The sequence below is a fragment of the Loxodonta africana genome, chromosome 3 (genome assembly GCF_030014295.1).
Source record: "Loxodonta africana isolate mLoxAfr1 chromosome 3, mLoxAfr1.hap2, whole genome shotgun sequence".
NCBI lineage: Eukaryota > Metazoa > Chordata > Mammalia > Proboscidea > Elephantidae > Loxodonta > Loxodonta africana.
Window position 1 is genome coordinate 54,435,906 of NC_087344.1, and position 13,632 is coordinate 54,449,537.

At 42.0% G+C, this 13,632-nt stretch overlaps 1 protein-coding gene across 19 annotated transcripts in view; it reads right to left on the reverse strand.

Annotated features, from left to right (window-relative positions):
• The window catches only part of TMCO4 (transmembrane and coiled-coil domains 4), a 130,688-nt gene that overhangs the window by 24,884 nt on the left and 92,172 nt on the right, over positions 1-13,632 (reverse strand). For 15 of the 19 annotated variants that reach the window (XR_010321313.1, XR_010321314.1, XM_023551989.2 and 12 more), the window contains one exon: positions 13,127-13,213. The exons of the other annotated variants lie outside the window; for them this stretch is intronic. Coding sequence is in view for 13 of the 15 variants with exons in the window: in XM_023551989.2 (XP_023407757.2) it covers positions 13,127-13,213 (87 nt within the window). In the remaining 2 variants the exon portion in view is untranslated. The remainder of the gene's footprint in view (positions 1-13,126; positions 13,214-13,632) is intronic. 19 annotated transcript variants of the gene reach the window in all.

Here is a 13,632-nt window from a genome sequence, read left to right on the forward strand (position 1 = left end):
GATTACTGTAGCTTATAATATGTTTTCAAATCAGGAAATGTGAGTCCTCTTAGTTTGTTCTTCTGTTTCAACATGGTTTTAGCTATTTGGGGCCTCTTGTCATTCCACAAAAAGTTGAGGATTGATTTTTTCATTTCTGTAAAGAAGGCTGTTGGAATTTCGATCGGGATAGTGTTGAATCTATAGATTGCTTTGGGGAGTACTGACATCTTAACAATATTAGCTCTTCTAACCCAAGGACATGGACATCTTTCCACTTGTCTTCTTTAATCTTTTTCAACAATGTTTTATAATTTTCATTGTATAAGTCCTTCATGTTCGTGGTTAGGTTTATTCCTTGGTTATTTTATTCTCTTAGATGCAATTGTAAATGGAATTATTTCCCCAATTTCCCTTTCAGATTTCTCATTTCTGGTGTATAGAAATGTAGATGATTTTTGTTTGTTGACCTTGTAGCCTTTGGTTTTGCTAAATTCCTCTATTAGCTTTAGAAGATGTTTTGCAGACTTTTTGGGATTTTCTATATGTAGGATCCGCAAATAGAGATAATTTCATTTCTTTTCCAATCTGGATACCTTTTTATTTATTTTTCTTGTCTTACTGCTCTGGCTAGGATTCCTAATACAATATCGAATAGAAGAGGTGAGTGTGGGCACCCTTATCTTGTTCCTGATTTCAAGGGGAAAGCTCTCAGTCTTTCTTCATTAAGTATATTGTTGGCTGTTGGCTTTTCATATGTACCCTGAATCATACTGAGAAATTTCCCTTCTATTCCAATCTTCTTTAGGGTTTTCATCATTAAAGGGTGTTGGGTTTTTATCAAATGCTTTTTCTGCATCCATAGTGACGATTATGTGTTTTTTTCCTTTGTTCTATTGATGTGGTATATTACACATTGATTGATTTTCCGATGTTGAAACACCCTGCATTCCTAGAATAAATCCCACTTGGTCATTATGTATGACTCTTCTAATATGCTGTTGGATTCTGTTCACTAGTAGTTTGTTGAGAATTTTTGCATCTATATTCATAAAAGATATTGGCCTGTAGTTTTCTTGTGGTGCCCTTGTTTGGTTTTGGTATTGTAGTTGTTTGCTTCATAGAATGAACTAGGGAGTAGGCCTTCCTTCTCTATCCGTTGGAAGATTTTAAATAATACTGGTGCCAATTCTTCCCTAAATGTTTGGTAGAATTCTCCAGTGAAGAGATCTGGTCCAGGACTCTTTTTTTGTTGGGAGGTTTTTGATCACTGATTGGATCGCGTCACTTGTTAAGGATTTGTTGAGACTTTCTATTTCCTCTTGAGTCAGTTTGGGTAGGTTGTGTGCTTCTAAGAATTTGTCCATTTCGTCTAGGTTATCCAGTTTGTTGCTGTACAGTTGTTTATAATATTCTGCTGTAACTGTTTATTTCTATCGGGTCAGTTGTAACATTGGCTGGAATCTTTATGGAAGCAGATTGCCAGGTCTTTCCTCCACTGAGCCGCTGGGTGGGTTCAAATCACCAACCTTTAGGTTAGCCGTGGAGTGTAAACCATTTGTGCTATTACAAAAAACATAAAAGGTAGTTGCCTGTGACCTTGAACAGAGACTAGTAGTTGAACCTCATAAAAGAGTCCAGAGAGCAGCAAAATCAAGTCAGGGTTGACAGTGAGTTGAAAACACATTACCCAATTTGGGTAGGCCTCTTCTGCTTTCATCCTTAACTGTTGCTGCAGCCAGATGGGGTGTATCTTAAAGAGGATTTGCTCTCTGTGTGGTTGCAAACGTGGAAATAAGCTACGTGGCAGGCTCTCAGTAAACACAGCTGTTAGCTGAGGCAAGTCAACAAGAATCACATGATTCTCTGTGGTTTGGCAGTTATGATGTAGTTTGGCAGTCACATGATGATGTTATCACTTCCATAATGAGATTCGACATAATGTGATCACCTCCATGATGGGATCTGCTGTGAGTTGCCAATCAGTTGAATGGGAGTTTCCTTGGAGGTGTCGCTTGCATCAAATATAAGTGGACTTTCTGGCAAGGCTCATGGGCTTTTGCTCACTCTGGATCCTGCAGCTGGCTGCTGTTTGTCTGACCTCCGGTTCCTGGGATTTGAGCTAGCAGCTTATCTGCCATCTTGCCTGCCTATCCTGGGATTCATTGGTCTTCAAAGCCTATGAGCAAGAGCCCTACTGTCTGACTTGCGGATTTTGAATCAGGAGAATCCTCCAGCGTGACTCACGTTCCAGCCTCTACAACTGCGTGAGCCATTTCCTTGAGAGAAATCTCTATATATATTTATATGCCTTACTGGTTTTGCTTCTCTAGGGAACCCAGCCTAAGACACACTCCAAACCAAAAGACCTGTTACTGTCATGTTGATTCTGACTCGTGTCAGAGTAGAGCTGTGCTCTGTAGGGTTTTCAGTTGCTGATTTTTCAGATGTGGATCCCCATGTCTTTCTTCTGTGATGACTCTGGGTGGACTCGAACCTCCAGTCTTTTGCTTAGCAGCCAAGCACATTAACCATTTTCACCACCCAGGGACTCCAAGAATCACCCTGTTGTTGTTAGGTGCTGTTGAGTCGGCCCTGACTCATAGATGTTACATGTGATAGAAAGAAACATTGTCCAGTCCTGTGCCATCCTCACAATGGTAGGTAAGTCTGAGCCCATTGTTGTAGCCATTGTGTTAATTCAGCTCATTGAAGATTCCCCTTTTTTTTGCTGACCCTCTACTTTAGCAAGCACAGTGAACTTCTCCAGGGATTGGTCCTGCCTGATGACGTGTCCAAAGTAAGTTGAGACAAAATCTCGCCATCCTTGCTCCTAAGGAGCATTCTGACTGTACTTCCTCCAAGACTGGAATCACCCTGTTGTTGTTGTTGTTGTTAGGTGCCGTGGAGTCGGTTCTGACTCATAGCAACTCTGTGTACAACAGAATGAAACACTAGTCCAATGTAGGGTCCAGTGCGGGAAGTCAGAGACTTACACCAGCTGACCATTCCCAGAAAGTGGATGGTCCAGGACAGGAAACATTTGTTAGGAAAAAGAAGACACTGACTGCTGTAGTAGCTGCTGGAAAGGGGGGAAAAAGTCAAAGTTCACTGTTCAGTCCAAAATATTACAATACAGGAGATTTCAGTCTTCCAGGTAAAGTGTGGAAAATTCTCACTCAGGCACTGTTTTTAAGTGTCATGCAGGCCCCTTTCCTGGGCACAGATGACTCCCTTATTTTGTGATGTGGATTCAGGGCAGAATGGCCCCACTTTTTCCTGGCCTTTTCAAGGCCAAAAAAAGAAACTGAAATTTAACATTTTAATAATAATTAATATGAGAAGATCTAACCGCTTTTTTTTTTTTTTGCTGTGGAGGCATAATAAATGTTTGCTGCAATAGCTTTGGATTTATTCCTACCCCTACTGTTACTTTTCTTCCTGTGGGTTTTTAAGGTACAAAGATCGTCTTAGTCCCTGGGTGGCGCAAACGGTTAAGTGCTTGACTATTAAACGAAAGGTCGTTGGTTCGAACCCACCCAGACGTGCCTCAGAAGAAAGGCCTGGTGATCTGCTTCCAAAAGATCACAGCCCTGAAAACCCTATGGAGCACAGTTCTCTACTCTGCAATACATGGGGTCACTATGCGTTGGCATCAACTTGACAGCAACTGGTACTGGTACTAAGATTGTTTTATAAATATTTAGACTTTTTATGTAAAAGAGGGCAAGGACCCAACATGCATTCAGTCATATTCAAGTTCAAGAGCCACAGACACATGCAGCTTTTACACATGAATTCCACATTTCCTGACAGTTCTCTGTATGTTATTAATATCCTATTTTTACCGTGAAAGCTGGAGGCCCTTCATCCTGTTACAACTTTAGCACCAAGGGGGTTCCAAACGTCTTGCAGATTAAATAAAAGCTTTACCTGTCATAGTTTCACTCTTCTGCTCTTAGTTCTTCTTGTCATTCACTTGTGCAGTGAAAAAAATTTTTTTCTCAACCCTTTCTTTCCTTCTACGTCTTATTTTTATTCTTAACGTGGGAGCTGAAGCCATCCCTTTAATGTGTAAGGTATACGCACGAGAGATCTTCTGGGAATGATGGAAATGTTCTAAAATTGGGTTGTGGTGATGACTGAACAACTCTGTAAATTTACTAAAACTCATTGTAGACTCACAGTGGGGAGGGAACTTTATGGTATGTAAATCACACTTCAGTAAAGTCAGATCATATTACTTCTGTGCTCAGAACCCTTCCATGGGGCCCTTCTCTCTTAGGGTAAAAGCCAAAGTCATGGTAATGGCTGGTGAAGCCCTGTGACCTTCCCTGTACTTCTCCCTCACTCGCTGTGCTCCAGCCACACTGGCCTTGCTCTTCCAGAACATTCCAGGCTTTCCCCTTGCTGTTCCCTCTTCCTGAATACTGTTCCCCCGAATCCCCACATGCCTCACTCCCCTACCTCCTTTGCCTCTTTGCTTAATTGTCACCCTCTAAGTACCTACCCCATCGGAAAGGCAGTCATCCCACGCCTACCAGGTACCCTATCCCCCTTCCCTGGTTTATTTTTCTCCAAAGCATTTATCACTATCTGACTTACTACATATTTTACTTTCTAAAAGTCTATAGTGTAGTCTCCAGCTAGAATGTAAGCTTCAAAAAGGCTGGGACTGTTGTCCTTTTTGATCACTATTGAATCCTCAGGCCCTAGAACAGTGCCTGGCACAGAGGAGGTGCTCAATGAATATTTGTGGAATGAATGAAAGCACTGGGACTCAGCAGTGTGAATGTTTCAGGCTGAGAATAAGTGGAAGTTTTTTTCTTCTTCTTATTGAGATCTCTGAAAGCCAGATAAAAGCAAAGGAAGAGTAAATGAAAGTAAATGAAAGAGTATTTTAACATTGTTCCCAGCTCTTTGATTACTTGTTTTCAGGAGTTCGGTTCTGGGGGACTGATGCTACTATGAATGACTGCAGTCTGCAATGGGCAAGAATAACGAATGGTCCTTTCCAGAGCTAACGCTGCCTCGTTTTCCATCTCCAGGTGCAGATAATGTGATCCAAAGGTTCACGGTAACCTTCTCAACAAGTACATACCATCAACTGTGTTTACAGAATCTCTTGGGCCAAGTTTATATAATGAGAAGCTCAGAGTCCCCACCCTTTTAGCTGATTCATGGCGCAGTTTGGGATGCCCAGTCTCTGGAGCACAGAGCCAGGGTGACTGGGAGGGATCTAGGAAGCCGCACGTATACCAACCACTGCTGGCCAACTGTTGTCATTGTTGTTAGTTGCCACTGAGTCAGCTCCGACTCATGGCGACCTTCTGTGTAACAGAATGAAATGTTGCCTGGTCCTGTGCCATCTGCATGATCACTGGTATGTTTGAGTTCAGCTGGCCAATGAAATGCCTCATATGTCTCCCATATGTCAGTGTCACGATTTTAAGATCGTACGCAGATGGTGTTGTGACTCACAGAATACAGATCCATATAAAAAATTTGTGGATTCAGAGTAGCTCTTGGTCATTATGTATTTTCTTAATCAGTTGACATTGACAGTGCGACTTATGTGTGGGCCTACAAAAATGTTTGCCATTAGAAAGTGTCCATGTACTCAAAAGAATGGGACCCATCAGTCCGATGGAAGTGGTGTGACCTTTGGCATGAGAGAAACCTGTGTCTGAATCTAGTTTTGCCTCTGTGTGAACTAAGGTCAGCGATTTAATAATTCCAAGCTTCAGCTTCATCATCTATAGACTAGAGATCATATAATAATACTGACTTCCCAAGGCTGGAGTAAGGTTAGGTGTACAGGGCAGTGTCTGGCACATGGGCTCAGTCAGTGGCATCTGCTCCGCTGTTGATGCCACACAGACCATCAACATGGCAACTATGCAGGAGTGGTGTGTCTGCTACATCATCTTTGGAGATGGCCTGGGCATTTGCAGTTAATGTATCTGCTGCTATTCAGCCACTAATCACAAGCACTGTTTTAGGAGTTCAGCAGTGGCGGGAAGTGGTGATGACTGGCAGACTGTAGCAGAAAATAGTAGCATTGGTTCCCTTCAGAACAGATCCTCTGATGAGGAGCAGTTGAAGAGCTGTCAAGTGTAGTTAAACACTTCTTCATTTGCTTTTATCAACCAGGGTTTAGATAAATCAGTTTATATCTTATCATGCTTTCAGTGGTTCACACTGGTCTCCTGCAATGGTACTTTTATCACTTGACACTGCTGGAAGTCAAGATTGTCTTAGCTTTATAAAAATATCAAGAGCTGACAATGGACAGCTTCTTCATAATAACAAACTTCATTTTCCACTATAGTCTTGGTCTTGAAAATTGTGCACAAACTGAGTTTTTGTAAAATGAAACATTTTAAAAATGTACGAAATACCAGCTCTTTAAAAGAAGTTCATGGAGAATCCTTTAGGACAGTGAGGGGCCCCTTGCCAATGGGAGACGAACCACCTGTGATGGCTAATACTATGTGTCAACTTGACTAGGCTATGATTCTCAGTGATTTGGCAGACATGTAATCACCTTCCACTCTGTGATCTGATGTGAGCAGCCAATTAGTTGGAAAGGGAGTGTGGCCTGCATCCAATATATAAATGGATGTTCTGGCAAAGCTTGCTCTCTTTTCTTGACTGCATTGATGCCTGACCTCCAGTTATTGGAATATAAGCCTACAGATGCCTCCAGCCTACCACCTGACCTTGGGTTTGCCAGCTCCTGAAATCATGTGAGCCAGCAGAGGTCTTCAGCCTGTCGTCTGACCCATGGATTTGGGACTTACCAGCCCCCACAAGTACGTGAGCCATTTCCTTGAAGTAAATTTCTCTCTCTCTATATCTGTGTATGCTTCATTGGCTTTGTTCCTCTAGAGAACCCAGACTAAGACACTGCCTTTAGCTTTGCCCTTGTCATCTTGCTCTTTTCATACAGTGAGCTTTCTTAAAGTGAGGTAACCCTCTGCAGAGCTTTCAAGGTATTTCTAAATGGCCTTCCCTGGGAGTTACACAGAAATCTCATCCAACAGATGGAAGGGCAACACCACACACTTCCACATGCCTATCACACTGTCAATAATGAGATTCTCCTGGGCTGCAAAGACCAAAGGAGCTCAAGTTTGAGAAGCAAAAAGGAAGGACCTTCTCCCTCCTGGCAGGGGGTTGTGTGTGTAGTGAGTGATAAGGTGGTAAATAAAGGAGAAATGTATCCCATGACTGCGGGCCTATAACACAGCCCTCAAAGGAAACCATATGAGCTGCGTCTAGACACAAAATCCATTCCAAAGATGCACACGCATGTGACAAACACACAGAGAGAAGCAGCCAAAGGGAGGGAGGGAGAGAGACAGAGAAAAAAAAGGGGTTTTGACTGTGCCCATAAATTGGGTTGAGGTTCACACCAGGAAGAATCACTTAAAAGAAGCCACCTGGACATATTATTAGGATTGGGATGAATTCTTTAGGGAATGACCAGGCCTTCAAAATGAGTCTCCTCTTAACTGTCTCTCCCCTAAGAGAACCTCTCGCCTTTGATTCTCTTTTATTTGGCCGTGCAAAGTGATACGGCTGCTGCCAGCATCTGGGGAAAATTTATCTGCTTTGCCTGACTGCTCCTCGCTCCCACCCAGGGAGGCGGGGCTGGAGAGGTGCAAGCTGGGTCTGCCTGAGGACAAAGCAACTGGTGGATGCAATTCCGTGGAAGGGAAAGAAATCACTTCCAATGTGATGTCTGCTATCGTGGGGAGGAAAGAACCAGCTGACCGAAAGTCTGTTCTGCATTTTTGCTGGTATCTAGCGACAGCCCAGAAGTCATCTGCAGCCAAGTGGGCATTTAGGGACCAAAGGGTCAGGACGCTCAGACTTATCTGCGTGAGCAGATTGAGAAACTCCTTTGTCTTGGTTTTATCTTGCAAACATCACAGGCTTAACTTCTTAGAGGCTGGGAATGAAACTGAAGACAGGTATCTTGCTGCAAATGTCTTGATAAATTTTTTTTTTTACTTTTTTTTTTTTTTAAACAAGGTTCTGGAATTCTACTTCTTAATCCTTCTCTTCCTCCTCTTCTTTAGCACCATTATCATCATCACTGTTTATTATGGGACAGGCTCTGGACTAAGTGTGAGAGCACAAGTAGCTTAGTGGTAGAATTCTTGACTTCAATGCAGGAGACCCGGGTTTGATTCCTAGCCAAGGTACCGCACACGCAGCTGGCACCTGTCTGGCAGTGGTGGTTTGTGTGTTGCTATGATGCTGAACAGGTTTCAGTGGAGCTTCCAGGCCAAGACGGACGAGGAAGAAAGGCCTGACAATCTAATTCCAAAAATTGGCCAGTGAAAATCCTATGGATCACAACAATCCAATGGGCAACTGATCACGGAGTGAAGCAAGACTAGGCTGCGTTTTGTTCTGTTGTGTATGGCGTTGCCATGAGTTGGGGCTGATATGATGGCAGCTAACAACTGGACTAAGTGCTTTATACGTATATTATTTCATTTATTCCTCACAAGAATCCTCCAGTAACCATGACTACTTCCATTTTATGATGGGGAAGGCTCATCCCACAGAAACTATTGGAACTTGTTTATTTCTTCATTTTCTCTCTTACCCTCCTGGCCCACCTCCTTTTGTGATCAAATACAATCTTGAACTAAAATTCATGTTCTTGACAACTACGACATATTCCAAAACTCTGTCTTATAAACCATACACACACTTGCAAAGATTAACATCTCCAATTTGGCTGATTCACGAGACACACTGGCAGGCTAAAATTTGCTATAAGATTAATATGTTAAAGTGGGACCAGGTCAAGGGTATGCAGCCTTTTGCTTTGGTAATCCTTGGCACATATGCTAAACCAGATGTGGATAAACGGATATCGCTGAGAAAAAGAAAATGGGCCTGTGGGAAACATGACACGCTTTCTATTTTTTGATGGAAAATTACAGCACACGCCCTGACATGTGAACTCAATGTTCCCATCAGAAAGGTTAGATTTAGCTGAGTAAGCCAACAACACTTAGAAATACAGCTACTGGCAAGCTGCAGCCTGTGAACCAGTATAGAACAAGCACTTGCATTTATATACATGCGTGTAGATAAATGTTGCTGTTGTTAGGTTCCTTGGAGTCTGCTCCGACTCATAGTGACCCTCTGTACAACAGAACAAAATGTTGCCGAGTCCTGGGCCATCCTCACAATAGTAGGTCTATTTGAGCCTGTTATTGTAGCTCCTGTGTCAATCCATCTCACTGAGGGTCTTCCTCTTTTTTTGCTGACGCTCTACTTTACCAAGCATGGTGTCCTTCTCTGGGGATTGGGCCGTCCTGATAATGTGTCCAAAGTAAGTGAGGTAAAGTCTTGCCATCCTTGCTTCTAAGGAGCATTCTGGCTGTACTTCCTCTAAGACAGATTTGTTCATTCTTCTGGCAGTCACTGGGATATTGATTATTCTTTTCCAACACCATAATTCAAATGTGTCAATAAATAAAATATCATAAATGTTCTATCAGTTAGCTATTGGTGTGTAGCAAACCATCCCACAACTCAGTGGCTTAAAATAACAACCAATTATTATTTCTCATGAGTCTACAAATTGGCTGGGCAGTTCTGCTAAGATTAGCCAGGCAGGGCTAATCCCAGCTTTGCTCACTCATGTGTCTACGGCCGGCGGAGGGCTAGGAAGACTCAGCTGTGCTCCACATAGTTTCTCATCCTCCAGAAGGCTAGCCTGGACTTGTTCTTAAGGCAACAACAAGGTTCTGAGAGAGTGGAATCCACATTCAAGGCCTCCTGAGGCCTAGGCTTGAAACTAGCATGATGTCATTTCCTCCATCTTCTATTGGCCAATGCAAGTCACAAGGCCAGCCCAGATTCAAGGGGTGGGGAAACAGACTTCACCTCTTCATGGGAGGAGCTTCAAGGTCCCATTGTAAAGGGTGTGGATGGGGGCAGGGAGAATTGGGGTCATTTTTTGCAACCAGTCTATCACAGATGTATGCGATGTATGTGAAACACTGCAAAGCAATGACAGCTTATGAGTAAGAGGTTAAAAATTCCTGATACTACCACTGCTGGATTAATGTCTCTTTGAATTCTCATCCAGGGAGAAGGGTGGAGAGAATGAATGAATAGGAATTATGCCAGGATGCTGGGTTGGCCCGGCCAGACTGTTGGCAAGTGGCTGGTTTTCAAGGATGTGGTTTTGGGAGCCCTGAGCTGAGACAGGATCTACCTAGAGAACTGGATGAGTGAGCCAAGGCAGAATTCTTTAAGTAAGACCAAGGTGAGGTGAAGTGTTCAAGCACTGGGAAGACCAAGCACCAACATCAGATGCAGAGGAACAAAGGCTGGATAGAGATCACAGCTGCAGAGTTTGGAGGCTTTTATCCAGTTATGATGTGGGCAGCTACTGTTTTACCCAGCGTGGTTCTGGTTATCAAGCACTGTGCTAGATACTCTATATCATTGCAGTTAATCTTTGCTGATTTTTTAATTTTATTTTATTGTGCTTTAGGTGAAAGTTTACAGAGCAAATTAGTTTTTCACTCAAAAATTTATATACAAATTTTTTCATGACATTGGTTGTAACCCCTGCAATGTGTCAGCACTCTTCCCCTTTCCACCTCAGATTGTCCATTTCCATTCGTCCAGTTTTCTTGTCCCTTCCTGCCTTCTCATCTTTGCTTTTCGGCGGATGTTGCACATTTGGTCTTATATACTTGATTAATCCAAGAAGCATGTGTTATTGTTTGTTTTACAGGCTTATCTAATCTTTGGCTGAAAGGCGAACTTCAGGATTCACTGCTTCTTGAAGTATATCCTTGAGTAGTTATTTCAGCAAGGGTCTGTTAGAGGTAAACCTGCTCAGACTTTGTCTGAAAATTAATTTTTTCCCTCAATCTTGACTGAGAGTTTAGCTGGGTATAGAACTCTAGATTGACAGTTACTTTTTCTCTTTCTTCTGGCTTCTATTGTTGCTTTGAGAAGTCTCTTCTTGGTCTAGTTGAGCTTCCTTTGAAAGTAATTCTCCTTTCCCCTTTTCCTTTTAAGATCTCTATTTCTGGTGTTCTACAATTTCATAATGACGTGTTTAGGTATAAAATATTTATCCTGCTCAAGACTCATGCTCCTTGAATCTCAGGAATCAATTCTGGAGAATTCTCTGACAATAAATTGTATCTCTCTACTATTCCCTTCTTTTTGAATGCATATTAGACAAACATTGAACCTTAACTTCTCTTTTCCAATTTTCTATTTCTTCATAATGCATTGTGGATAATTTCTTCAAATCAATCTTTCAGTTAATTATTTCTCTCTTCAGCTTTGTCTAATCTGCTGTTTAACTTCTCCACTAGGTTTTAATTTTAGTTACTCTGTTTTTCATTTCTAGAAGTTTTATTTATTTTCAAATCTCCCTATCCCCTTCTTCAATGTCTTGTTCTTCCCATTTATTTTCAATGTTCTAACTCATGTCTTTAATAACAACAAACATACTTATTTTGGGGAGGACGGCTCCATCAGAGTGTCCTATTGAAGACTGAGGGTCTAATCCTGATGTTTGTTGTTTCTCTTGACTTTCCCTCATGGAGATTTGTTTTCTCATGTGTTTTATAAGTCTGGATTATAAGCTCACCTTTAAAGCTGTGCATATGTTTGGCCTGGGTTGAGCATGTATTTCTCCAGAGTAGTTTAGTGTCAATCTTTTTTTTTTCATTTGGGGAATTCTTGGACCATGCATGCAGTATAAATCTGAGTCCTAAACCCAAGTGAGACACGGTCCTAAACCCTAGAGGAGACATTCTTTTTTCCTGCAGTCAAGGCACATACTTATTGCCCTGATTTTCTGTTCTCTCCTTGTTTCTGATCTCTGGTGATTTTCTTTACTTCTTGGGAGCTCAGCAGTATTTAAAGGGATATTTGTCATTTTATCTAGTATTTCTAGGGTATTTGTAGTGAATTTTCAGGTTAACTAGTCCATGTTATTGCCACTCCAGAAGTTGTTATTATATCTCTATTTCTTGTTAATTTCTCTTTTTTTAAGAAAGGGAACAGGCCTCAGGCTCAGAGCCTTTGGCAGATGTCAGTGACAAGCTGTATTTTAATACTATTATTTTATTTTTGATGCATTTATTTTCTACTATTCCTTCTATTTATGACAAATAATACTGATTTTTCACTTGAAGGCAAAATTTCCTTTAAAAACAATTTAAGATTATGAGTTGTCATAAAAGATATTAAATGGGAACATCGATGATAAACAGAAATGACACAAATCGTAAAGCAGTACGAGAATGACTATGGTTCGAAACCATGCTAAATCCACAGTGGTTATTACCCTGCCACCAGTCAACCTTCTCATGTCCACAGCATTGGCTATGGGACAGCAAGCCTGAGTCTACTTAACTTTTGATGTTCTCTGGACTAGAATATCAGGTTCACTTTCTGACAGCACAGCTATTTTAAAAGGTGAATGTATTTCAAATGGTAATTTGCTTAGTTTGATAAGAAAATACTCTCGAAACAGAAGATTTCTCTGTGGTTGCTCCCTGTTTCCCTATTCCCAAGCTTTACAATTCAGTCTTTTTTCCATTTCTATAACAAATGACACACTGATTGCTGGTAAGGAGCAGTCAGGGCAGAAAGCACTAAGAAAACTGCTGGTTGTAAGAAGTCTTTATGACAAACTCTGCCAGTTCTTCACATGAACAGCCCTACCGCATTGTGGAGCCCCGGACTGTGGTGTGGCCAAGATCCATCAGGGGCTTGCATCTTTGAGTGTCCCTGTGAGCACCTGTGAGCAAGACTGGAGCCCTGGTGGAACAGTGGTTAAGAGCTACAGCTACTAACCGAAAGGTCAGCAGTTTGAATCCACTAGCTATTCCTTGGAAATCCTATGGGGCGGTTCTACTCTGTCCTATAGGGTTGCTATGAGTCGGAATTGACTTGATGGCAATGGGTTTGGTTTTGGTTTTGGGTAAGCATGACTGGGTGTCCATGGACCTCCACAGCCTAGGCCCCTGGCCCCCTGGTAGAATAACTGGTGACTCCCTTTAAGCCCAGGGAATACAGAATCACATCAAGGACTTAACTGTTATTCTTCTTTCTCTCTCCCAATGAGTTTCCCTACCTGGGTCTGCCACAAGGCAGAGGTCTTCCAGTGACTTCTGAAATGCTGTGGAATTCTCAGAACAAACCCATCTGAGTTCCCTTCCATCTATGAAAAAAAAAAAGGGCTATTTGACCCTGGTTTTGTATAGTTTTTGTCATTTTAATAAAGGTGAATTGTCACTAATGGGATCTAATTTTTATTTGTCTTTTCTTATAAGGAATCCTTTGTCAGACAATTTCTCCTGATTTATATCTGGACAAAAAAAGGACATTGAAACAATGGTACATTTTGGGCAGCTGCTGCCAGAAAGTCCAGTCTTGCTTAGATGGACAAATCTTCAGCTTTGAGAACAGGCGAGGGGTCTAATCCCAGCCCTGGAAGCCGGCTGTGCGAGCTGCCATAGCACCCCTCTTTGAGTCTCCATTTCCTCATCTGGAAAATGGCTCAAGGGTCCCTAACTTGCTGGGCTGTCAGGGGAACTACATGAGATGATGTCTGGAAACACCTGGCATAGTGGGCACTCT